At 48.7% G+C, this 25,848-nt stretch overlaps 1 protein-coding gene across 2 annotated transcripts in view; it reads right to left on the bottom strand.

The window, feature by feature from the left end:
• Nucleotides 1-22,625, bottom strand: part of cmtr2 (cap methyltransferase 2) — a 39,367-nt gene extending 16,742 nt beyond the window's left edge. Inside the window, exon 1 of one of the 2 annotated variants that reach the window (XM_038807141.1) lies at nt 22,389-22,625. In XM_038807141.1, the coding sequence (XP_038663069.1) occupies nt 22,389-22,534 (146 nt within the window). In that variant the 5' untranslated portion in view covers nt 22,535-22,625. Of the gene's footprint in view, nt 1-2,766; nt 2,850-22,388 lie in introns of those variants that run through there. The other variant, XM_038807142.1, reaches the window with a different exon arrangement.
• Nucleotides 22,626-25,848: the final 3,223 nt, after the last annotated feature.

Genomic DNA, 25,848 nt, shown 5'->3' with positions numbered 1-25,848 from the left:
CAAACCAATTTTTTTGTTCATGGGGTGTGGGCGTCACAGGCTGTACCAGCATTTATTGCCCATCTCTAATTGCCCTTGAGGGGGCAGCTAAGAGTCACATGTTGGCCAGACCAGACCAGATAAGGACGACAGATTCCCTTCCGTAAAGGACATTAGTGAACCAGATGGGGTATTACTACAATCGGCAATGGTTTCATGCCTATTATTAGACTTTTACCTCCAGATTTTTATTGAATTCAAATTTCACCATCTGTAGTGGTTGGATTTGAACCTGGGGCCCGGAGCATTTTTCTGGGTCTCTGGTTTACTAGTCCAGTGACAATACCACTATGCCACTGCCTCCCCCCACTCTTTGAGCCACAAGATCAATTCTCTAATCTGCTTAACCCAATTGGTGCGTGCCTCAGTTCACAATGCAGAGAATATTACCTTAAGGGGGCTGGTTTAGCTCAGTTGTCTGGACAGCTGGTTTGTGATGCAGAGAAAGACCAACAGCAGGGATTCAATTCCTGTACCAGCTGATGTTATTCATGAAGGCCCTGTCTTCTCAACCTTGCCCCTCACCTATGGTGTGGTGATCCTCAGGTTAAATCACCACCAGTGTGCTCTCCCCCTCGAAAGGGCAAAGCAGCCTCTGGTTATCTGGGATGATGGCAACTTTACTTTTGCGATTCTGCATTTAATTTGGACACCAACTCCTCAAACTCTCTCATCAGAACATCACCCCTAATTCTACCTATGTCCTTGGATCCTATGTAGACCACAACAACTGGATGCTCCCACTTTGTCTCCAGCCATGTCTTCAACCCTTTAACTCTTAAGATAATATTGGGAGTGGGGCCATGGAAGGACCTGAAAATAAGGATGAGAGTTTTAATATTTATTTTTAAAATTTAGAGTACCCAATTATTTTTTTTCCAATTAAGGGGCAATTTAGCGTGGCCAATCCACCTAATCTGCACATCTTTGGGTTGTGGGGGTGAAACCCACGCAGACACGAGGAGAATGTGCAAACTCCACACAGACAGTGACCCAGGGCCGGTATTTGAACCCAAGTCCTTAGCGCCGCAGTCCCAGTTCTAACCACTACGCCACATGCCGCTCCGAGAGTTTTAATATTGAGGCATAGCTTAACTGTGAGTCAATTCATGTCAGCAAGTGTAATTGGTGAAGAGGACTTGGGAGCAAGTTAAGACATGAACTATATCTGCCTGTTCCTTTGATGAACCTTGTTTTGGCCTCCATCACGCTCTCTGGCTGAAACCCCTCCTCTGAAATACTTCAATGTCTCTGAAATTTGCCATCGACAGCTCTGAAGCCATTGCCCTTTTAATTTGTCACCTCGGTGGGTCCAAGACAAATGCTCTAAATTTCTTTCCTCTCTCCTACTAAGTACACAATAAATGAGCGCATCATCTGATTGATTTTTTTCAATCATTTATTCATTCATGGGATGCGATGCATAAATGGCAAGGTCGGCATTTACTGCCCATTTCTAATCACCCTTATAGAGAGTGGTATTTCAGGTGTACTCGATAGTGGGCCACACTGTAGTGGGTGGGTGACAATGCACCAACCGTTAGGCCAGGAGACAGTTTTCCCCAAAGTCTATTTACACCCTCAAGCTCATCCAAAGCTGCTTGCGGTACAATGTGTTGGCTGCAATTGTTCAAAATATACATTTAATCAATCAATAACAATTAATAGAGTAGTGAAACTACTCCAGCCAGACAAGTAATATCATCCTCATATCCAGGGATGTTTCACTGTTATAATATCTCAGTTGCAACCTTATGCTTCAATAGAAGACCACATTTACCTTTCCCCATTTATGTTTCGATATTATGACGGACCCCAATCTAACTGTTGTTGCATGTGTGCGGACAACTTGTACACGGGTGCAACTTCAGATTTTCTGGGCTGAATTTTCAGCATTCAGCTGCACTCCAAATGGTGCATGCACCAGGGCGCCACCAGAGAAGCTTGACTTTGTACTTTAAAACGTTACTGCACAGGTCAGGTCACCAATCTCCGTTGTGCAGAAAAGCATTGCAGCCTTTTCCGAGTGAAGGAGTGTTACATTCACTGGAAGTTTTCAGAAGGTGACATCAGAATATCATTAGGTTTAATGCCTTCAGTCAGCTTTGTATCCCCTCGGATTGCACCAGTGCTGTGAGGCGAGCAGATGGTATTCATGTTTTAAACATGATCGAGCTACAAAACAAGAGACCCAGATTTATGCAGATAGGAGGCAGAGGTAATCAAACCCTGTCAGTACCAATGTTTCTCAAATCCCTTCTCCCTCAAGGTAATAGCAAATCTGGAACAGAGCAAGTAATTTCTCAAAGACGCAGCTGGGGACTTCTGGAATATCCTTGATTACCAGTATCAGGGTCTCATGCATTGGTGAAATCCCTTTTATCAATACCGCCCCTCCCACATCCCCCCCACCCCTTGTGAAAAATTTGAAGTATTATCAATAGAAGAAATCCTGGGAGTGAATCTACAGACAATTAACCTTGTTTATATTGTGGGCCGACAGTCTGAATTAACCCTGTTTATATTATGGGTCTCCAGTCTGAATTAGCCCTGTTTATATTATGGGTCTCCAGTCTGAATTAACCCTGTTTATATTATGGGTCTCCAGTCTGAATTAGCCCTGTTTATATTATGGGTCTCCAGTCAAATTCAGTTCTGTTTATATCGTGGGTCTAGTCTAATCCGGTCCTGTTTATATTGTGGGTCTACAGTCTGAAATATCCCTACCTTGACCATGTTTCCTGGAGCTCAGGCCCTGCTGCTGCCTGCGGATATGCCCAGACCGTCTCCCACATGTTGCACAAGGGCCAGAATCATCTTCAACTGTGTTTGGGGACGTCCCCCGTCTCGACAGCCAGCACTTCGCCCACAGGTGAGAGCTGCAACGGTGGTCGGTCCGGGCCGTGGGGATACCATAGATAGATTTTTTCATAGAATTTACAGTGCAGAAGGAGGCCATTCGGCCCATCGAGTCTGCACCGGCTCTTGGAAAGAGCACCCTACCCAAGGTTAACACCTCCACCCTATTCCCATAACCCAGTAACCCCACCCAACACTAAGGGCAATTTTGGACACTAAGGGCAATTTAGCATGGCCAATCCACCTAACCCGCACATCTTTGGACTGTGGGAGGAAACCGGAGCACCCGGAGGAAACCCACGCACACACGGGGAGGATGTGCAGACTCCGCACAGACAGTGACCCAAGCCGGAATCGAACCTGGGACCCTGGAGCTGTGAAGCAATTGTGCTATCCACAATGCTACCGTGCTGCCCACTAACCATGTGAGGGGTGACGCCCCAAAACATTCACCTCCATCCCTTGTATTTCTGGGACACTGCGTTCCATGCTCTCACAGGACAAAGAGATCTGTCACGCCTGTTGAAAAGTCAGGGAGGTTTTTCCCAAAAGGTTTTTCTGAAATTCCATATTATTTATACCGCAGACCAAACAAATGTGGAGCACACCTGATGAAGCAGTTCCATACTTACTGATGGAACCATCAATTCACCAGACACGTGTTTCCGATATGAATCTAGGCTTTAATCGACTTACTTCAAAGCCAGCCTGTTATCCGTTGATGAACTCTTAGTGAACTCAGGCTGACTCTGGACAAGGGTATTTATACAGCTGCACTAGGAGGAGGAGTCGTGGGCGGAGCCAAGGGTGGAGCCCAGTACAAGTTCCTGAGTGCTCACAGCGCAACTCCCCCTAGTGGTAGGATAGCGCTACTGCGCTTACAAAGACAGTGTGAATTAACATATATACATCTAGATATTACATTCACCACATTCACCCCCTGCAAAAAAAACAAGTCCGGCGGGGGTGGTGGTTTATAAAGTCAGTCTGTCCGGTGGTCGAATTGTCCACTGTGATCTGCGGAGCACCGGGGTTGCAGCCTCTTGCGGTGGCTGGATGGGTGTAGTGTGCTGGGGTACGATGGCGGACTCCAGGGAGGGTTTCATCCGAGCTTCATACTCTCCTGGTTCGACCGGGGACTGGGGGCGCTGGGGGCTGGCCGGTGCAGGGGCGCGGAACTGGTGGAGCGAGCCCGTGGGCTCGGGAGCGCAAGGGGGCGGCAGCATGGGGTGTAGGGTGAGAGGTCCTTCTGTGGGGGTAGAGGGGGTGCTGGATCCGGCGGGTGCCAGATCCCGGAGGGATACTGTGTCCTGACGGCCGTCAGGTAACTCGACAAATGCGTACTGGGGGTTGGAGTGGAGCAGGCGCAGCTTTTCAACAAGGGGGTCGGTTTTGTGCGCCCTGACGTGTTTCCTCAGGAGTAATGTGCCCGGTGTCCTCAGCCATACCGGAAGTGAGACCCCCGTGGTACTGCCCCTGGAAAAAATGAAGAGCCTCTCATGAGGGGTCTGGTTGGTTGCCGTACACAAAAGGGACCTAATAGCGTGGAGCGCATCTGGGAGGACTTCCTGCCCCTGGGAGACTTGGAGCTTTCTAGACAGGAGGGTCAGTAGGACGGTCTTCCAGACCGTCGCGTTCTCCCTCTCCACCTGCCCGTTCCCCCTGGGGTTGTAGCTGGTAGTCCTGATCGAGGCAATGCCCTTGTCGAGCAGGTACTGACGCAGCTCGTCGCTCATCCAGCAGAGGGCAGCAGAGCAGAGCTACTGATCAGCTGTTCTGGGGAAATTGCATACGTGCAGTGCGGTCAGCCTAATTTGAAGCTGAACCTGCGAAGGAGACCCAAGGAGTTTGAGTGAAGGCAGGCATCCAGCAGAGGGCAGCAGAGCAGAGCTACTGATCAGCTGTTCTGGGGAAATTTGCATACGTGCAGTGCGGTCATCCTAATTTGAAGGTGAACCTGCGAAGGAGACCCAAGGAGTTTGAGTGAAGGCAAGCATCCAGCAGAGGGCAGCAGAGCAGAGCTACTGATCAGCTGTTCTGGGGAAATTTGCATACGTGCAGTGCGGTCAGCCTAATTTGAAGGTGGTTTGTGGAGGGGCTGTTGTCAAGTGACAGTTAAACCTGAAACACTTCGTCAGTGTTTCCCACCCTACCTCCTCCTCTAACCAAAAAAAAAACCACGGTTGTTGGGAAGCGGGAGCAGGGGCCTGTCGTGAAGGTGAGTGAGTGCCTTTAAATTTGCTTACCTTTCAGCGGCAGCAGGGTTTGAGGGAATATCAGGTAAGCTCTTCCTTTCTTTTTCTTTTTCTTGTTTTTTTTTTTAAATCTAGAGGTGATGTCAGGGAAGGCAGTACAATGCTCCTCCTACAGAATGTTTGAGGTGAGGGACGCTGTCAGTGTCCCTGTTGATTTCATCTGTGGGAAGTGCACCCAACTCCAGCTCCTCAAAAACCGTGTTAGGGACCTGGAACTTGAGCTGGATGAACTTGGGATCATTCGGGAGGCAGAGGGGGCCATAGATAGGAGCTTCAGGGAAGTAGTTACACCAAAGACTGGAGATAGATGGGTAACTGTAAGAGGGACTGGGAAGAAGCAGTCAGTGCAGGGACCCCCTGCGGTCGTTCCCCTGAGTAACAAGTATACCATTTTGGATACTTGTGGGGGGGGGGGACTTACCAGGGGTAAGCCATGGGGTACGGGCCTCTGGCACGGAGTCTGTCCCTGTTGCTCAGAAGGGAAGGGGGGAAAGGAGTAGAGCATTAGTAATTGGGGACTCAATAGTCAGGGGCACAGATAGGAGATTTTGTGGGAGCGAGAGAGACTCACGTTTGGTATGTTGCCTCCCAGGTGCAAGGGTACGTGATGTCTCGGATCGTGTTTTCCGGGTCCTTAAGGGGGAGGGGGAGCAGCCCCAAGTCGTAGTCCACATTGGCACTAACGACATAGGTAGGAAAGGGGACAGGATGTCAGGCAGACTTTAGGGATCTAGGATGGAAGCTCAGAGCGAGAACAAGCAGAGTTTTTATCTCTGGGTTGTTGCACGTGCCACGTGATAGTGAGATGAGGAATAGGGAGAGAGAGCAATTAAACATGTGACTACAGGGATGGTGCAGGCGGGAGGGATTCAGATTTTTGGATAACTGGGGCTCTTTCTGGGGAAGGTGGGACCTCTATAGACAGGATGGTCTGCATCTGAACCTGAGGGGCACCAATATCCTGGGGGGGAGATTTGTTAGTGCTCTTTGGGGGGGTTTAAACTAATTCAGCAGGGGCATGGGAACTTGGATTGTAGTTTTGGAGTACGGGAGATTGAGAGTATAGAGGTCAGGAGCACAGATTTGACTTCGCAGGAGGGTGCCAGTGTTCAGGTAGGTGGTTTGAAGTGTGTCTACTTCAATGCCAGGAGTATACGAAATAAGGTAGGGGAACTGGCAGCATGGGTTGGTACCTGGGACTTTGATGTTGTGGCCATTTCAGAGACATGGATAGAGCAGGGACAGGAATGGTTGTTGCAGGTTCCGGGGTTTAGGTGTTTTAGTAAGCTCAGAAAAGGGGGCAAAAGAGGGGGAGGTGTGGCGCTGCTAGTCAAGCACAGTATTACGGTGGCGGAAAGGATGCTAGATGGGGACTCTTCTTCCGAGGTAGTATGGGCTGAGGTTAGAAACAGGAAAGAAGAGGTCACCCTGTTGGGAGTTTTCTATAGGCCACCTAATAGTTCTAGGGATGTAGAGGAAAGGATGGCGAAGATGATTCTGGAAAAGAGAGAAAGTAACAGGGTAGTTGTTATGGGAGACTTTAACTTTCCAAATATTGACTGGAAAAGATCTGGAGGTAGGTGAGCACTTTGGAAATAGTGGCCACAATTCGGTGACCTTTACGTTAGTGATGGAAAGGGATGAGTATACCCCGCAGGGCAAGAGTTATAGCTGGCGGAAGGGCAATTATGATACCATTAGACATGACTTAGGATGTGTAGGTTGGAGAAGTAGGCTGCAAGTGTTGGGCACACTGGATATGTGGAGCTTTTTCAAGGAACAGCTATTGCACGTTCTTGATAAGTACGTACCAGTCAGGCAGGGAGGAAGGGGTCGAGCGAGGGAACCGTGGTTTACCAAAGAAGTGGAATCTCTTGTTAAGAGGAAGAAGGAGGCCTATGTGAAGATGAGGCGTGAAGTTTCAGTTGGGGCGCTTGATAGATACAAGGAAGCGAGGAAGGATCTAAAGAGAGAGCTAAGACGAGCAAGGAGGGGACATGAGAAGTCTTTGGCAGGTAGGATCAAGGAAAACCCAAAAGCTTTCTATAGGTATGTCAGGAATAAAAGAATGACTAGGGTAAGAGTAGGGCCAGTCAAGGACAGTGGTGGGAAGTTGTGTGTGGAGGCTGAGGAGATAAGCGAGATACTAAATGAATACTTTTCGTCAGTATTCACTCAAGAAAAGGATAATATTGTGGAGGAGAATGCTGAGACCCAGGCTATTAGAATAGATGGCATTGAGGTGCGTAGGGAAGAAGTGTTGGCAATTCTGGACAAGGTGAAAATAGATAGGCCGGATGGGATTTATCCTAGGATTCTCTGGGAAGCCAGGGAAGAGATTGCTGAGCCTTTGGCTTTGATTTTTAGGTCATCATTGGCTACAGGAATAGTGCCAGAGGACTGGAGGATAGCAAATGTGGTGCCTTTGTTCAAGAAGGGGAGTAGAGATAACCCCGGTAACTATAGGCCGGTGAGCCTAACGTCTGTGGTGGGTAAAGTCTTGGAGAGGATTATAAAAGATACGATTTATAATCATCTAGATAGGAATAATATGATTAGGGATAGTCAGCATGGTTTTGTGAAGGGTAGGTCATGCCTCACAAACCTTATCGAGTTCTTTGAGAAGGTGACTGAACAGGTAGACGAGGGTAGAGCAGTTGATGTGGTGTATATGGATTTCAGTAAAGCGTTTGATAAGGTTCCCCACGGTCGGCTATTGCAGAAAATACGGAGGCTGGGGATTGAGGGTGATTTAGAGATGTGGATCAGAAATTGGCTAGTTGAAAGAAGACAGAGAGTGGTAGTTGATGGGAAATGTTCAGAATGGAGTTCAGTTACGAGTGGCGTACCACAAGGATCTGTTCTGGGGCCGTTGCTGTTTGTCATTTTTATAAATGACCTAGAGGAGGGCGCAGAAGGATGGGTGAGTAAATTTGCAGACGACACTAAAGTCGGTGGAGTTGTAGACAGTGCGGAAGGATGTTGCAGGTTACAGAGGGACATAGATAAGCTGCAGAGCTGGGCTGAGAGGTGGCAAATGGAGTTTAATGTGGAGAAGTGTGAGGTGATTCACTTTGGAAAGAATAACAGGAATGCGGAATATTTGGCTAATGGTAAAATTCTTGGTAGTGTGGATGAGCAGAGGGATCTCGGTGTCCATGTACATCGATCCCTGAAAGTTGCCACCCAGGTTGATAGGGTTGTGAAGAAGGCCTATGGTGTGTTGGCCTTTATTGGTAGAGGGATTGAGTTCCGGAGCCATGAGGTCATGTTGCAGTTGTACAAAACTCTAGTACGGCCGCATTTGGAGTATTGCGTACAGTTCTGGTTGCCTCATTATAGGAAGGACGTGGAAGCTTTGGAACGGGTGCAGAGGAGATTTACCAGGATGTTGCCTGGTATGGAGGGAAAATCTTATGAGGAAAGGCTGATGGACATAGAACATAGAACATAGAACAGTACAGCACAGAACAGGCCCTTCGGCCCTCGATGTTGTGCCGAGCAATGATCACCCTACTTAAACCCACATACCCGTAACCCAACAATCCCCCCCATTAACCTTACACTACGGGCAATTTAGCATGGCCAATCCACCTAACCGGCACATCTTTGGACTGTGGGAGGAAACCGGAGCACCCGGAGGAAACCCACGCACACACGGGGAGGACGTGCAGACTCCACACAGACAGTGACCCAGCCGGGAATCGAACCTGGGACCCTGGAGCTGTGAAGCATTAGACTTGAGGTTGTTTTCGTTAGAGAGAAGAAGGTTAAGAGGTGACTTAATAGAGGCATACAAAACGATCAGAGGGTTAGATAGGGTGGACAGCGAGAGCCTTCTCCCGCGGATGGAGGTGGCTAGCACGAGGGGACATAGCCTTAAATTGAGGGGTAATAGATATAGGACAGAGGTCAGAGGTGGGTTTTTTACGCAAAGTGTGGTGAGGCCGTGGAATGCCCTACCTGCAACAGTAGTGAACTCGCCAACATTGAGGGCATTTAAAAGTTTATTGGATAAGCATATGGATGATAAGGGCATAGTGTAGGTTAGATGGCCTTTAGTTTTTTTTCCATGTCGGTGCAACATCGAAGGGCCTGTACTGCGCTGTATCGTTCTATGTTCTATGACGAACCCCGGTCGCTGTGTACATAGCTGGGGAAACCAAACAGGGTGAAGATGCTATGCAGGGCCCTAATGACTGTGTGGGAGGTCATGTCGGGGCACGGGATAGCGAATGGGAAATGGGAGAACTCATCTACGACGTTTAAGAAGTAAACGTTCTTGTTAGTTGAGGGGATTGGCCCTTTGAAATCAATCGCGAGGCGTCCAAAGGGTCTAGAAGCCTTGACCAGGTGGGCCCTGTCTGGCCTATAGAAGTGCGGTTTGCACTCCGCACAGATCGGGCAGTCCATGGTGACCGCTTTTACCTCCTCATTGGAGAAAGGCAGGTTTCGGGCCCTGATGTAGTGGGCGAGCCGGGTGACGCCCCGGGTGGCAGAGGTCATTGTGGATGACTTTTAATTGGTCGATCTGCGCGCTGGCGCATGTCCCGCGGGATAGGGCATCCGGAGGCTCGTTGAGCTTCCCGGGTCAATATTTGATATCGTAATTGTAGGTGGAGAGTTCGATCCTCCACCTCAGAATTTTGTCGTTTTTTATTTTGCCCCTTTGCGAGTTGTCGAACATGAAGGCAACCGATCTTTGGTCGGTGATTAGGGTGAACCTCCTACCTGTGAGGTAGTGCCTCCAGTGACGGATAGCCTCCACAATGGCTTGTTCTTCTTTCTCGACTGAGGAGTGTCGGAGTTCTGAAGCGGAGAGGGTACGGGAGAAAAATGCAACTGGTCTCCCTGCCTGATTTAACGTGGCTGCAAGAGATGCCTTTGAGGCGTCACTCTCTACCTGAAATGGGGTGGATTCATCCAACGCCCGCATGGCCGCTTTGGCGATGTCCTCCTTGATGCCGTCGAAGGCCTGGCGTGCCTCGGCTGACAGGGGAAATCATGTGGTCCTAAAGAGTGGGCGGGCTTTGTCCGCATATTGAGAGACCCACTGGGCGTAGTAGGAAAAAAATATCAAGCACCGTTTGTGGGCCTTGGGACAATGAGGGGGAGGGAGTTCTAAGCATACGGTCCGGGTCGGGGCTCAGGACTCCGTTTTCCACGATGTAGCCGAGGATGGCTAGTCTGGTTGTGCGGAAAACGCATTTCTCCTTGTTGCCTCACGGTAGCATGGTGGTTAGCATCAATGCTTCACAGCTCCAGGGTCCCAGGTTCGATTCCCGGCTGGGTCACTGTCTGTGTGGAGTCTGCACGTCCTCCCTGTGTGTGCGTGGGTTTCCTCCGGGTGCTCCGGTTTCCTCCCACAGTCCAAAGATGTGCGGGTTAGGTGGATTGGCCATGCTAAATTGCCCGTAGTGTAAGGTTAATGGGGGGATTGTTGGGTTGCGGGTATACGGGTTACGTGGGTTTGGAGTAGGGTGATCATTGTTCGGCACAACATCGAGGGCCGAAGGGCCTGTTCTGTGCTGTACTGTTCTATCTTCTATGTTCTATGTTCTATGTACGTGAGGTTCAGTTTCTGTGCCATCTAGGGAAAACGGTGGAGGTTGGCGTCGTGGTCCTGCTGGTCATAGCCGCAGATGGTGACATTGTCCAAGTACAGAAACATGGCCCGCAGCCTGTACTGGTCCACCATTCGGTCCATTGCTTGTTGGAACACCGAGACCCCATTAGTGACGCCGAAAGGGACCCGGAGGAAATGGAAGAGGCGGCCATCGGGCTCGAATGCCGTGTAGTGGCGGTCCTCCAGGCGGATTGGGAGCTGGTGGTATGCAGACTTCAGATCCACCGTGGAAAAGAGCCGGTAATGGGCGACCTGGTTTACCATGTCTGCAATCCTGGGGAGGGGATACGCGTCGAGGAGCGTAAATCTATTTATGGTCTGACTGTAGTCGACCACCATACGGAATTTTTCCCCGGTCTTAACGACCACCACCTGAGCTCTCCAGGGACTATTGCTGGCCTCTATAATCTCCTCACTGAGAAGCCTTCAGACCCCTGCTCTGACAAATACCCTATCCTGCAGCCTTTACCGCCTGCTACGAGTGGCTATGGGTTTACAGACCTTAGTGAGATTGGCAAAGAGAGGAGGGGGGGGGGATTCGCAGCGTAGCGAGGCTGCAGATCGTGAGTGAGGGCAGGGGCCCTCCAAAGCTGAGGGTGAGGCTCTTGAGGTTGCATTGGAAGTCTAGGCCTAATAAGAGTGGCGCGCAGAGTTTGGGCAAAACGTAGAGTTTAAATTTTGAGTAGCTAGCGCCTCGGATTGTGAGTGTCGCGGCGGTGCACCCCTGGATCTGGACCGAGTGGGAGCCTGAAGCGAGCGCGATAGTTTGCTGCACGGGGAAAACGGGGAGCGAACAGCGTCTTACCAGGTCTGGATGTATGAAGCTCTCCGTGCTCCCGGAGTCAAAGAGGCATGGCGTTTTGTACCCATTGATATGGACCTCTGCCATTGAGTTTCGTAGATTCTTTGGTCGTGATTGGTCCAGGGTGACCGCGCTGAGCTGCGTGTAGTCGGCGGCTCGATCAGCTGTGCTGGAGTGGCCCCGTGATGACTGCCCTCTGAGTTCATAGTCGAATTCGAATTCTTCCGCAGAGTTGTCCGAGCGCGGAGATGCCGATCGGGCCCGTGGATCGCACGTGGTGGGAGGCGAGGAAGATGGCGTCCAAGATGGCGGCCCCCATGAGTCGCACGTGGCTGGAGGGGGCGGAGTCGGGGCATTTTGGGCAGCACGGTAGCATTGTGGATAGCACAATGGCTTCACAGCTCCAGGGTCCCAGGTTCGATTCCGGCTTGGGTCACTGTCTGTGCAGAGTCTGCACATCCTCCCCGTGTGTGCGTTGGTTTCCTCCAGGTGCTCCGGTTTCCTCCCACAGTCCAAAGATGTGCAGGTTAGGTGGATTGGCCATGATAAATTGCCCTTAGTGTCCAAAATTGCCCTTAGTGTTGGGTGGGGTTACTGGGTTATGGGGATAGGGTGGAGGTGTTGACCTTGGGTAGGGTGCTCTTTCCAAGAGCCGGTGCAGACTCGATGTGCCAAATGGCCTCCTTCTGCACTGTAAATTATATGATAGGCCGCAGCTTTTCGGGCCCCGCTGGCCTGCAAGTGAGGGGAGCGATTACTGCGAGTTGCTGGGGAGTTGGAAGCTGGGGCCCTTTTTGCGAGGCACACTCTTGCGTAATGGCCTTTCCACCCACAGCTGCTGCAAGTCGCGTTGCGGGCCGGGCAGTGCTGCCGCGGGTGCTGGTTCTGGCCGCAGAAATGGCAGGCTGGAGCAGCATAATGGCTGGCTGGAGAAGCATGGTGGCTGGCTGGGGCAGCATGGTGGCTGGGCGGCCGCGTAGCACAGGCCTGGGGGAGTCGCTGGTCGGGGGCCCATGATTGGGTCGCGGGGTCCGCGGGGAACGAGTTAAGGCTGCGGAAGGAGACCTCCATTGTGGTAGCAGCTTCCACAGTCGTTTCTAAGTCCTGGGTCCCCTTTTCCAGCAGTCGTTGGCGCACATAGTTAGACCTGAGGCCCGCTACAAAAACATCATACCACCAATTCCCTGTGTTCAGCCACGGTAACCACTTGGACAAATAATTGAGTTCCCTTAGGAATTCGGCGAGTGATTCTGTAGTCCGCTGGCGGCGAGTCGTGAACACATAGCGAGCGTAGACTTCATTAATGGGCCTTACATACATTTTATTGAGAACTGCTAGCGCCGCAGTATGTGAACTGGCTGAGTTTAGTTGCGTAGAGATTCTGTGGCTCACCCTCGCGTGCAGTAGACTTAGCTTCTGATCCTCTGTCGTTTCGGCTGTGCTCGCTTCTGCCAGGTAGGCCTTGAAGCACCAGATCCAGTAGAAGATTTCTTTAGCCTCTGAATCCTGTGGGTCGAGTTCCAGGCGTCCAGGCTTGAGGGCCGATTCCATAATCGATCTTTTCTGTTCGTAAGTCGATTAAATTGATGGAACCATCAATTTACCAGACACGTGTTTCCAATATGAATCTAGGCTTTAATCGACTTACTTCAGCCTGCTACCCGTTGATGAACTCTTAGTGAACTCAGGCTGACTCTGGACAAGGGTATTTATACAGCTGCACTAGGGGGAGGAGTTGTGAACGGAGCCAAGGGTGGAACCCAGTACAAGTTCCTGAGTGCTCCCAGCGCTACTCCCCCTAGTGGTAGGATAGCGCTACTGCACTTACAAAGACAGTGTGAATTAACATATATACATCTATATATTACATTCACCACACTTACAAAACTCTGCTATCTTCAGTAGTTGTGATATGAACAAAGTGACGGCCATGTTAAATTTTCCCTTGATTCTGGCTTATCTGCTCCCGCAGGAGAACATAGCTCAGAATAAATGGGGACGGCCATGACGGGGGTGGAGTACCGGAGATTGGAGTCCTCATCCTCTATGAGGAACGGGTCCTGGAGCTCACGGGGTTGACCGAGGAGGTAGCAGTCACCCTGAGCGAGGTTGGCCTGCACCAGAGAGATGAGAATCCACTGTGCCTTCACCCAGAGGGTCTCAAGTGAGTTGTTCATGTCAGACAAAATGTTCCTTCCCTCTCACTGACCACATGTCAATTGTCTCACAGGATCTCCATCTGATGAGGCCAAGTCATTCCTCAGCCCTGCCACCCAAAAGAACACCTTTCGGAGGAGAGGAAGATTTTGGAAGATCTAATTCAAGAGCGGACTATACGGTCAATGGAAGAGTCCTGGGGAAAATTGATGTACAGAGAGATTTGGGAGTTCAGGTCCATTGTACCCTGAAGGTGACTGCGCAGGTAGATAGAGTGGTCAAGAAGGCATACAGCATGCTTGCCTTCATCGGACGCGGTATTGAGTACAAGAGTTGACAGGTCATGTACAGTTGTATAGGACTTTGGTTAGGCCACATTTGGAATACTGCGTGCAGTTCTGGTCGCCACATTACCAGAAGGATGTGGATGCTTTAGAGAGGGTGCAGAGGAGGTTCACCAGGAAGTTGCCTGGTATGGAGGGTGCTAGCTATGAAGAAAGGTTGAGTGGATTAGGATTGTTTTCATTAGAAAAACGGAGGTTGAGGGGGGACCTGATTGAGGTCTACAAAATTATGAGAGGTATGGACAGTGTGGATAGCAAGAAACTTTTTCCAAGAGTGGGGGTGTCAATTACAAGGGGTCACGTTTTCAAAGTGAGAATGTTTTGCCAGCGGAGTTGGTAGAGGCTGGCACGATAGCATAATTTAAGATGTATCTAGACAGATATATGAACGGGCGGGGAACAGAGGGAAGTAGATCCTTGGAAAATAGGCGACAGGTTTAGATAAAGTATCTGGATTAGCGCAGGCTGGGAGGGCCGAAGGGCCTGTTCCTGTGCTGTAATTTTCTTTGTTCTTTGAGAGCTCCGAGGAGGCCATCATTAAGGTGTTACAACTACCACCCCCAACGTCTACCAATGCAGAGACAGACAGCTCAGTGGGCGTCATTCGTGGACATATTTTTGGGGCACAATCTGTGAGCACCACAGAGTTGCTGATGCACACCAGGTGGAGGCAGGAACATCCAAGGAAGACAGCAGTGGGAGGTCTGCTGGATCCCAGGACTCAGCTGTGTCCCAGCCAAATGCTGAGCCCTGAACAAGGTTCTCCTGCAGCTCATGCAGATAATTGGACTGAGTCGTGACATTCAGGAGGGTGGGGTGGCAGCAACACTCCAGCAATTGTGAGGCCTATTGGAGGAGTCCCAGAGGCTGTAGGCACAAGAGGTGGTGCTGACAATATGTGGCATTGAGGCCAACACTGCAAGTGCGGCGAGCGATGTGGAAAACCTGGAGCATGATGTCTGCGTCTTGAGTGGTGGTGACGACCATAGCTGAGGGCCTCAACATCATGTGCCAGTCGCTGAGGGACGTGTCTCATACGCAGGTGGACATTGCCCAGACAGTCCAGAGCATGACCTAGTCGCTGAGGAGCATCACTCAGGGCGACAACACCATGGTGTAGACAATGGGAAGCCTCCAGGACTGGCAACGCCAGATGACTAAGAGGCCTCTGGAGCTCACTCCAGCAGCACATCCATTCCGTGGAGTACCCCCAGGGCCTTACAGGCACAGTTATGGAGGAGAAAGCACTGGAGGCCAAACAATGGGCCTGCCACCAAGGAGACTACAAAGAACAAAGAAAAGTGCAGCACAGGAACAGACCCTTCAGCCCTCCAAGCCTGTGCTGACCATGCTGCCCGTCACTACGGCGGTCTCTATTTCTTTCGAATCCCTCACTCCTGACACCACAGCATCTCAAGGGCAGTAATAATTTGATGTTGATAAGATTATCCATAGAATCAGAGAATTTACAGTGCAGAAGTAGGCCATTCGGCCCATCGAGTCTGCACCGGCCCATGGAAAGAGCACCCTACTTAAGCCCACACCGCCAGCCTATCCCCGTAACCCAGTAACCCCATCCAACCTTTTTGGACACTAAGGGACAATTTAACATAGCCGTTGGACTGTGGGAGGAAACCGGAGCACCCGGAGGAAACCCACACAGACACAGCGAGAAAGTGCAAACTTCACAGGCCCGAGGCTGGAATTGAACCCGGGACCCTGGGGCTGTGAGGCAGCAGTGCTAACCACTATGCCATCATGCCACCCCAAGTGCTCGATCTCTCAGATTAACTTCAGCCTGATTGCATTGAGGGTTGGAGGGTGGGGCTGAAAATATAAATATGCGGTAGAATTTAATGCATTGGTTAACTTGCAACTGTATAGATTCAAGCTTGACAGCAGTGAGGGAAATGTCACGGGTGTGCACCAAGCATTATTGATTTACATTTCCTTGTTGAACAGGTTATTCTGGACTGGGGTGTAGTGTATTAACTTGTTTTCATTTGGTTCTTAGATGAGGAAAGAGCTGTGTGGGGCACTTAAGTCAACATTTAAATGTTGCAGTGCTTTATCCCGGTACATTTTGCATGGTGGGTGTGGGCTTACAGGCTTGTGGCTCCAACCTGTTGATAGCCTCTAAATATTTGGGCAATGTGCCCACTTTCATGATTATTATATTTTGAGATGGGCTTCCTACCACATGACACTAGAACCACCAGTTGGCATCTCCATAATGTTGCCCTTCCCTCGGCTTATCTACTACTGAAACCATCATCCAAGCCTTTATTGCCTCTGGACTTGTGATTTCACTGCGGCCTTGACTGATCTTCCAAGTTTAAGATTTAAGTCCACATTTAATCTCTGTTTGAGACGGTGATGAGGAGAATTTTGATCTCCCAAAGGGTCGTCAGTATATAGAATTCTCTACCCCAGAAAGCAGTGGAAACTGGATCACTTAATTAATTTAAGACAGAGTTAGACAAATTGTTGATAGACAAGAGAGTCAAGGGTTATACTCCTAAGTTCCCCATTGCCCATCCACCAACCAAGGCACAGTGGGGCAAGATCTCAAGCCGCAATGCAGATCCCATTCAGAGGAAAGGTGTGAGCGTGCTGTCAGCAGAAAGACAGGTGTCAGACTTGTGTGGATCCTTTCGGGATGAGTGATCATAACACGATAGAATGTAACATTATGTTTGGCAGTGAGGACGTTCCATCTGAGGCCAAGGGTGGAATTTTCCCAAGAGTGCAGAGTGTTAGATCAGACATGAAAAGCTGTGTAAAATTTGGTGGCTTTGCAGAAGACTTTTCTTGCCTGATTTAGCAACAGAGTGCTGGTGAGGATCACACAGCCAGCTGGAGGGGAGGGGGCTAAGCAAGCTGGCAAAGCTGAGACTCTGAGACCGGGCCGCCGTTTTTAAAGCTTGCACCAATATCAAAGTTAAATTTAGGGCCACACCTCTCTCCCCCCAATAGAGATTGGGATCTTCCGGCAGACAAAGGGAATACTCCCCAATCCCCACATGCAGAAGGGGAACCCCCCCCCCCCCCACCCACAAGGCAAAGACCATGGCACCCTCACCATGCAAAGATTGGAGGAACCCCCAATACAAGCATCGGAGTGATCCTCCCCCACCCGCCCAGTATTTGAACATTTCCCACCCTTCACAGTCACAACCTATGCCCCCAGGCATCAGGGAGCCCTCCCCACCCCCTCACAGGCATTGAGCGGCACCCCCTCCCCGTCACTGGCACCGCCCTACCCCCACCTTCACAGGCAGGGCCCCCATCTCCCTCAATGCAGGCACACCCCTCCCCCAACAAGCATCGCCTCCCCCAACACCCCACACAGAAGGGGGACATACCGATGGAGCTCCCCAGAGTACCCGCCCTTGTCCTGCACCAACCAAGGGTATACCTCACTCTGCACCCGGCGTGGCCATCACGACCGGTTTTCAAAATGACACCCGGTATCGTCTGCCCACGACGTATCCTCCCAACCTTCCCTGGTGGCGTGACCTTATACCAACACAAATCATTACTGGTTTTCAAAATGAAAATATTACAATTTAGGGAAATTTGGGCATGAACCCGATTATATCCATGGTGGGGAGGGGGTGAAGAAGACCTCAAACTGAGATCCGTCAGCACTAATCCCGTTTTGGGCCACTCCTGGGCTTTAACGGCCATTGTGGAACTTGCGGCTGTATCTGAAGGGATGACTAGACCGTGGCCAAAGTATTAAAATTGAATAAAGGAAATTATGAAGGCATGGGGATAAATTGGCTTCGTTGGATTGGGAAAATACGTTAAAAGATATGACTGTGCACAGGATCGTCTTTAAAGACCTATTATGTAGCATACAGCACCTATACATTCCTTTAGGGCATAAAAAGCCCCAAAATGTCAGTCAACCGTGGCTGACAAAGGAAGTCAAGGATTGTATGAGATAAAAAGGAAATGCTTGTAAAGTTGCCAGAAATAGTAGTAAACCTGAGAATTGGGAGGTTTTTAGGATACAGCAAAGGAAGGGCAAGAAACTGATAAAGAAAGGGAGAACAGAATATGAATGTAATCTAGCAAAAGACAAAGAAATGACTCTAAATACAATAATTTCGTATTGTGACGAATGTAGGAATTTTTATATATATATTGTATTATGTGTCTGTTGCTGTAATGTTATCAAAAGAACTTAGGTTAAGGTATCCAGACTTTCTGTTAAAGCTGTGATTAAGGGGTTAACAACTAGACAGACTGCGATTTCACTCATGGGAGGGCTGGGTCTGTTTTTAGGTTTTGTTTTCCAGCCCTGCCCTGTGTGTTGCTAGTAGTTTCATTTCTTGAATTCTGCTCTGGATTTCAGAGGAAATGAGGTACGTTGGGATAGGGCGGGCTAGTTGGCTTCGGTAGGGTGCCCTTTCAGAGGGTTTGTTCGGAACCGATGGGCCAAATGGACTGTGGCACGGTAGCACAGTGGTTAGCACTGTTGCTTCACAGCACCAGGGTCCCAGGTTCGATTCCCAGCTTGGGTCACTGTCTGTGCGAAGTCTGCACATTCTCCTTGTGTCTGCCTGGGTTTCCTCCGGGTGCTCTAGTTTCCTTCCACAAAGTTCCGAAAGATGTGCTTGTTAGGTCATTTGGACATTCTGAATTCTCCCTCCGTGTACCCGAGCAGGCTCTGGATTGTGGCAACTAGGGGCTTTTCACAGTAACTTCATTGCAGTGTTACTGCAAGCCTACTTGTGACAATAAAGATTTTTATTATTATAAATGGCTTCCTTCAATAGAATTGTATTGTTCTATGGCTGAAAACAAAGGGTAATATACCCTTTGATATGATATCTCATATCAGACTAATTAAATTCTCAGCACCTTTTGCCTATCGCAATTGGTTTCAGGTGTCTCAGTGACCGACGCCTAAATGAGATTGTTCTGATGGACGAAACGCTGATTCATCGCTTTCAGCCTCAACCTATCACGATTTCTCCCAATGGGATCTTCCTTTCCTCCCAGACACCAGCCTCTCTGTAACCTGATGACCTCCCTTCTCGCTCAGCCTCAAACTCCAAGGTTCCCAGCTCATGGCTGGTGAGGATTGTCAGGCTTGGGATCCCATCACCAGTGGGAGATCGCTCACCATTATTTTGGCTTTATTTCTCCTGCAAGTCAGTGACACATGTCACACCTCACATATGTGAAGCCTCTGTCACCTTAATGTTCAGCACGGACCTGCCGTCACTCCCGCCTCCTGTTCCCCATTGCCCATCCACCAACCAAGGCACAGTGGGGCAAGATCTCAAGCCCCAATGCAGATCCCATTCAGAGGAAAGGTGTGAGCGTGCTGTCAGCAGAAAGACAGGAGTCAGACTTGTGTGGAACCTTTTGGGATGAGTGACCATAACATGGTAGAATGTAACATTATGTTTGGAAGTGAGGACGTTCCATCTGAGGCCAAGGGTGGAATTTTCCCAAGAGTGCAGAGTGTTAGATCAGACATGAAAAGCTGTGTAAAATTTGGTGGCTTCGCAGAAGACTTTTCTTGCCTGATTTAGCAACAGAGTGCTGGTGAGGATCACACGGCCAGCTGGAGGGGAGGGGGCTAAGCAAGCTGGCAAAGCTGAGATTCTGAGACGGGGCCACCATTTTTATAGCTTGCACTAATGTCAAAGTTACATTTAGGGCCACACCTCCCTCCCCTCAACAGAGATTGGGATCTTCCGGCAGACAAAGGGAATACTCCCCAATCCCCACATGCAGAAGGGGAACCCCCCCCCCCCCACCCACAAGGCAAAGACCATGGCACCCTCACCATGCAAAGATTGGAGGAACCCCCAATACAAGCATCGGAGTGATCCTCCCCCACCCGCCCAGTATTTGAACATTTCCCACCCTTCACAGTCACCACCTGTGCCCCCAGGCATCAGGTAGCCCTCCCCACCCCCTCACAGGCATTGAGCGGCACCCCCTCCCCGTCACTGGCACCGCCCTACCCCCACCTTCACAGGCAGTGCCCCATCCCCCTCAATGTAGGCATACCCCTCCCCCAACAAGCATCGCCTCCCCCAACACCCCACACAGAAGGGGGACATACCGATGGAGCTCCCCAGAGTACCCGCCCTTGGCACTGCCACCCTGGCACTGCCAGGTTGATACTGCCACAGGGCAGTTCCCAGCCATGTCCTGCACCAACCAAGGGTATACCTACTCTGCACCCGGCGTGGCCATCACGACTGGTTTTCAAAATGACACCCGGTATCGTCTGCCCACGACGTATCCTCCCAACCTTCCCTGGTGGCGTGACCTTATACCAACACAAATCATTATTGGTTTTCAAAATGAAAATATTACAATTTAGGGAAATTTGGGAATGAACCCGATTATATCCATGGTGGGGAGGGGGTGGAGAAGACCTCAAACTGAGATCCGTCAGCACTAATCCCGTTTTGGGCCACTCCTGGGCTTTAACGGCCATTGTGGAACTTGCGGCTGTATCTGAAGGGATGACTAGACCGTGGCCAAAGTATTAAAATTGAATAAAGGAAATTATGAAGGCATGGGGACAAATTGGCTTCGTTGGATTGGGAAAATACGTTAAAAGATATGACTGTGCACAGGATCGTCTTTAAAGACCTATTATGTAGCATACAGCACCTATACATTCCTTTAGGGCATAAAAAGCCCCAAAATGTCAGTCAACCGTGGCTGACAAAGGAAGTCAAGGATTGTATGAGATAAAAAGGAAATGCTTGTAAAGTTGCCAGAAATAGTAGTAAACCTGAGAATTGGGAGGTTTTTAGAATACAGCAAAGGAAGGGCAAGAAACTGATAAAGAAAGGGAGAACAGAATATGAAGGTAATCTAGCAAAACACATAGAAACGACTATAAAACATCTTTTGTGACGAATGTAGGAATTTTTATATATATATTGTATTATATGTCTGTTGCCGTAATGTTATCAAAAGAACTTGGGTTAAGGTATCCAGGCTGTCTGTTAAAGCTGTGATTAAGGGGTTAACAACTAGACAGACTGCAATTTCACTCATGGGAGGAGCTGGGTCTATTTTTAGGTTTTGTTTTCCAGCCCTGCCCTGTGTGTTGCTAGTAGTTTCATTTCTTGAATTCTGCTCTGGATTTCAGAGGAAATGAGGTGCGTTGAGATAGGGCGGGCTAGTTGGCTTGGGTAGGGTGCCCTTTCAGAGGGTTGGTGCGGACCCTTCAATAGAATTGTATAGTTCCATGGCTGAAAACAAAGGGGAAGATACCTTTGATACGATATCTCATATCAGACAAATTAAATTCTCAGCACTTTCTGCCCATCGCAATTGGTTTCAGGTGCTTCGAGGTGTCTCAGTGACCGACCCTTACATGAGATTGTTCTGATGGACGAAACGCTGATTCATCGCTTTCACCCTCAACCGTCAACCTATCACGATTTCTCCCAATGGGATCTTCCTTTCCTCCCAGACAGCAGTCTCTCTATACAGGTCCCATTTCCCCCAGAACCTGACTGAATCCCCCAGGAATCTAAAGACCTCCTTCCTGCACCATCTCTCCAGCTGTGCACCCATCTTCCCTGCCCACCTATTTCTGTGCTCACTACCACCTGGGCAGTAATCTGGAGATTGCTGCCTTTCAGATTCTGTGTTTTAAAACTTTTTTTACCAGCTCCCTAAAATCTACCTGCAGGACCTCATGTCTCACTTTACCAATGTCGTTGGTACCAATGTGGACGACAACTGTCAACTTTTCAACCTGCTCTCTCAGAAAGTTCTGCTGACGGTGAATGTTATTCTTAACCCTGACACCAGTAAGGCAACATACCGTCCTGGACTCATACCTGCACCTGCAGAAATGCTTGTCTGCTTCTCTAATATCAAAACCCCTATCAATCCTGTCCTACCTCCGCCCCGTCCCCTTCTTTGCCTGCACACACTTAAGCTGTGGGGTGACTACATCCAGAAACGCGCCAACCATTTTGCTCTCAGCCTCATGAGAGCTCCACAGTGACACCAGCTGCTGCTCAAGCTCCGAAACCTAGATCTCGAACATCTCCAACTGATCCCACTTCCTCCACATCTGTTTGTCCAGAGTGCTTCTCACGTCTCGGTGTTCCCACAGGATCCAGGATGCACTTTCCATGGGCCTGACGTGCCTGTTGCTCCCGATTAATTAGACAATTTGCTAAAGTTACCAGAAATAAACTTAAGTCTCAATTACTTGATTTAGTTCAACATATAGATTGTTCATTTTAAATATCGATCTGTAAATTAGACCCTCCCGCTGTGTGATGTACAGTGATCCTCACCTGTAATTCCATGTTTGCCTGTTGTTGCCGCTCTGGTTAAATGACGTCTCTCCTTGATTATTTTCATTTCTCTCTCTTTCTCTCTTTCTACTCCTGCTCGTTTCAGCCAAGTCGCTCTTGGACATCGGCCCCGCTCTCCCTGCCATTTCTCCAAGATGATCACAGCTTGCTGTAGTAACAAGAAAATGTGAACAAATGATTTGCCTGTCTTTCAAGGTAAAAGAATTTGCAGTGTGACTCAGGTTGCACAACCTAATTTAGATCTGGATGGACTGCATTCCACAGGTATTATTTCCATGGAAATAAAGCCATTCCATAGAGTATCCAATCACCTGACTGTAAACCTATATCCTTTTATGTCCAAATTACCTCCCCTTGAATCCTCGCCCTGCCTCTGTCTAATTTGGCTCTGGCATGCAAACTTAATGAAGTCTCCATAGGAAGGGTGGTAACCACCGTGGAGGCCCAGGTCCAGCAGAATGCACGGTTTCTGCTGGTTTTGCACTTGGAACTGCACTCCATTGCTCTTGCCATGGTTGCATTCCAGCATTGGCGAGGTGAGATGGGGACGGGGCACCTCAGCCTCCCTCCAAGTGTTCCTTCCCCCCAGGGAGTCAGGGAAGCGTCCTCAGGCACCTAAAAGAGCACCAGTCAGACATCCCTGGGGCATTCACCCTGGAGTCTCCAAGGGTGTGCTGCCACTTCAAATCCCCTCTGCCTGTGGCCCCATCAACTCCATCAGGTCAGACCAAGAAAGGTTCACCTGCCCCAGGGCAGGAGGCCCTCCACAATATCGAGGCCAAAGTCATGTCAGTTAACATGGAAGTCAGCAGGCGGTCTCCACCTCTGCTGCAGATGTCAGGTGTGCATGGAGATGTGGTTGTAGGGGAAGAAAAATTAAAATATTTTGAATGCACACTGGTGGCAGAGGTGGACATCCATTCTATATAATCTGCACTATTGTAAAAATATTTGACTTGTACCACTTTCCAAGTCACAAGTATTAAATGGCTAATCAATGTAATTCAAGGAACCATATTCATTCAAGAGTTCAAAATGACCCAGCTCCCCAATTATCTCCCCTTTTGTCCCTTAGCTTATTGAATTTTCACTCAAACTCATCACAGTGAATTACCTTTTACTTCCATATCAGCGACACAAACAAAGGCAATTTCTGTATGAAATGAACAAAGAACAATATAGCACAGGAATAGGCCCTTCAGCCCTCCAAGCCTCTACACGCTCTTCGGCCCTCTAAGCCTGTACTGGTCATAATACCAACCTTGGCCAAAACCCTGAGCACTTCCTAATGCCGTAGCCCTCTGCACCCATCCTATCCATGTATTTGTCAAAATGCCTTTTGAACGTCGTTAATGTAACTATTTCCACAACCTCCCCTGGAATGCCTGGTGCGTTCCAGGCATTCACTACCCTCTGTGTAAAAAACCACATCTCCTCTAAACTTTGCCCGACAAACCTTAAACCTATTCCCCTGGTGACTGACCCCTCCACCCTGGGAAAGAGTGCCTGCCCATCCAACCTATCCATGCCTCTCATAATCTTGTGGACCTCTATCAGGTTGCCCCTTGATAGAAACTAACCTTTTTTTGTACAGGTAAAAAGGGTTCAATTTAAAGAAATGATTTAAAAATTTTAAAAATCATAATGGCTGACCAACAGCTATTACATTACATATTTGGCAAGCACAAAATGGCTGAAGACCCAATAAAATACTGCAAACATTTGCAAAGTCAATCTGAGGGAAAAGCTCTTTTGTATTCAAGAATTTGGAGCTGGCTTACGGCCACTGCAATTTCATAGTTGACATGGAATAGAACCAGATATGAAGGTGCTATAGCTAGCAAGGTCAAATTGACCCATGAAAACTTACATGAAAAGTTCTCTGTCTTAAAAAGAACTTGATGACGTCCAGGCACGTGTCTAGGATAACTGCATACCATTGTATGATAACTACAGAATATCACGCCACAAAGGAATTTACTAAAGCTACTTCTTTTGATTACCAACATAATGTTTTGATCAGTTGACAGGCAAATGATGAGATCAAATCAGAAGGATTATAGATGATTTCAGACCAATCAAAGCTTTGAAGGGGCTGAGACTTCATAGATAATAGCAGATAATAATTTCCTTCAAAAGTTAGGTTTCGGGATGAAAGATCGGTGTGCTTTGTGCTTTTTGCCATGCTACCATGCTATGCTATCTGTTTCTGCTGTGAAATCGTTATTCTAATTTAAACTGCGCAGTTGTCTATTTACTGTGCACATTTGATTTGAACGGTTAATGTATCTTGAATTCAACCTATCTGTAATTGCGAGAGACAATCATTTCGACAAAGCTTCCAGCAGGGCTGAGTTGAAAACGTCTCAATATTCTGTAAGGAAATCAATCGTCAGTAGACACACCAAATTAAAGTGGCGTATTGATATTAATATCCAATTTAAGTTCAGTCTCAAGGTCTGTTCAATTAATATATGCGCGGCGACACAGAAATATATTAACGAAAAGTTCAGATCCCAACACCCCTCAATCTCCGTTGTTTTAATAAAAACAGTCTGAGTCTATTCAGTCTCTCCACATAGCTAACACCCTTCAGACCAGGCAACATCCTGGTAAATCTCCTCTGTACCCTCTCCAAATCCTCCATATCCTTCCGGTAGTGTGGCGACCAGAATTTTGTGCAATATTCCAAGTGCGGCCTTACCAAGGCTCTATACAACTGTAGCGTGACTTGCCAGTTTTTATACTTGATGCCCCATCCATGTTACCTGAGATAACTTTGGCCTCCGTATTGTGGAGGGTCTCCTGCCCTGGAGCATGTGAACCTTTCTTGGCATGATCTGCTGGAGTTGAGGAAGGCAAGCATTCCATATGTTTTCTTGACTAACTTGTCCACTTGTGTTGCCACTTTCAAAAATCTGTGGACCTGTAAGCCCAGATCTCTCTTACCTTCTATATTCCTAAAGGTTTGCCATTTACTGTATGTTTCCTCTCTATATTAGACTCAACAAAATGCATTACCTCACATTTGTCCGGATTAAACTCCATTTGCCATTTCTCTGCCCAAGTCTCCAACCTAACTATGTTCAATTAATATCCCCTGATAGTCCTCAACACTATTTGCCATTCCACCAACCTTGGTGTCATCCATGAACGTACTAATCAGACTAGCTACATTTTCCTCCAAATCGTTTATGTATACTACAAACAACAGAGTCCCCAACATCGATCGCTATGGAACACTGCCAGTCACAACTTTCCATTCAGAAAAATACCCTTCTACTGCTACCCCCTGCCTTCTGTGACTGAGCCAGTTCTGTATCCACCTTGCCACCTTGCCTCTGATCCTATGTAACTTCACTTTTTGTACCAGTCTGCCATGAGAGACCTTGTCAAAGGCTTTACTGAAGTCCATGTAAACAACATCCACTGCCCTCCC

The sequence above is a fragment of the Scyliorhinus canicula genome, chromosome 9 (genome assembly GCF_902713615.1).
Source record: "Scyliorhinus canicula chromosome 9, sScyCan1.1, whole genome shotgun sequence".
Lineage (NCBI taxonomy): Eukaryota > Metazoa > Chordata > Chondrichthyes > Carcharhiniformes > Scyliorhinidae > Scyliorhinus > Scyliorhinus canicula.
Note: the sequence above shows the minus strand (reverse complement) of the source record. Positions and strands in the feature narration are given on the sequence as shown.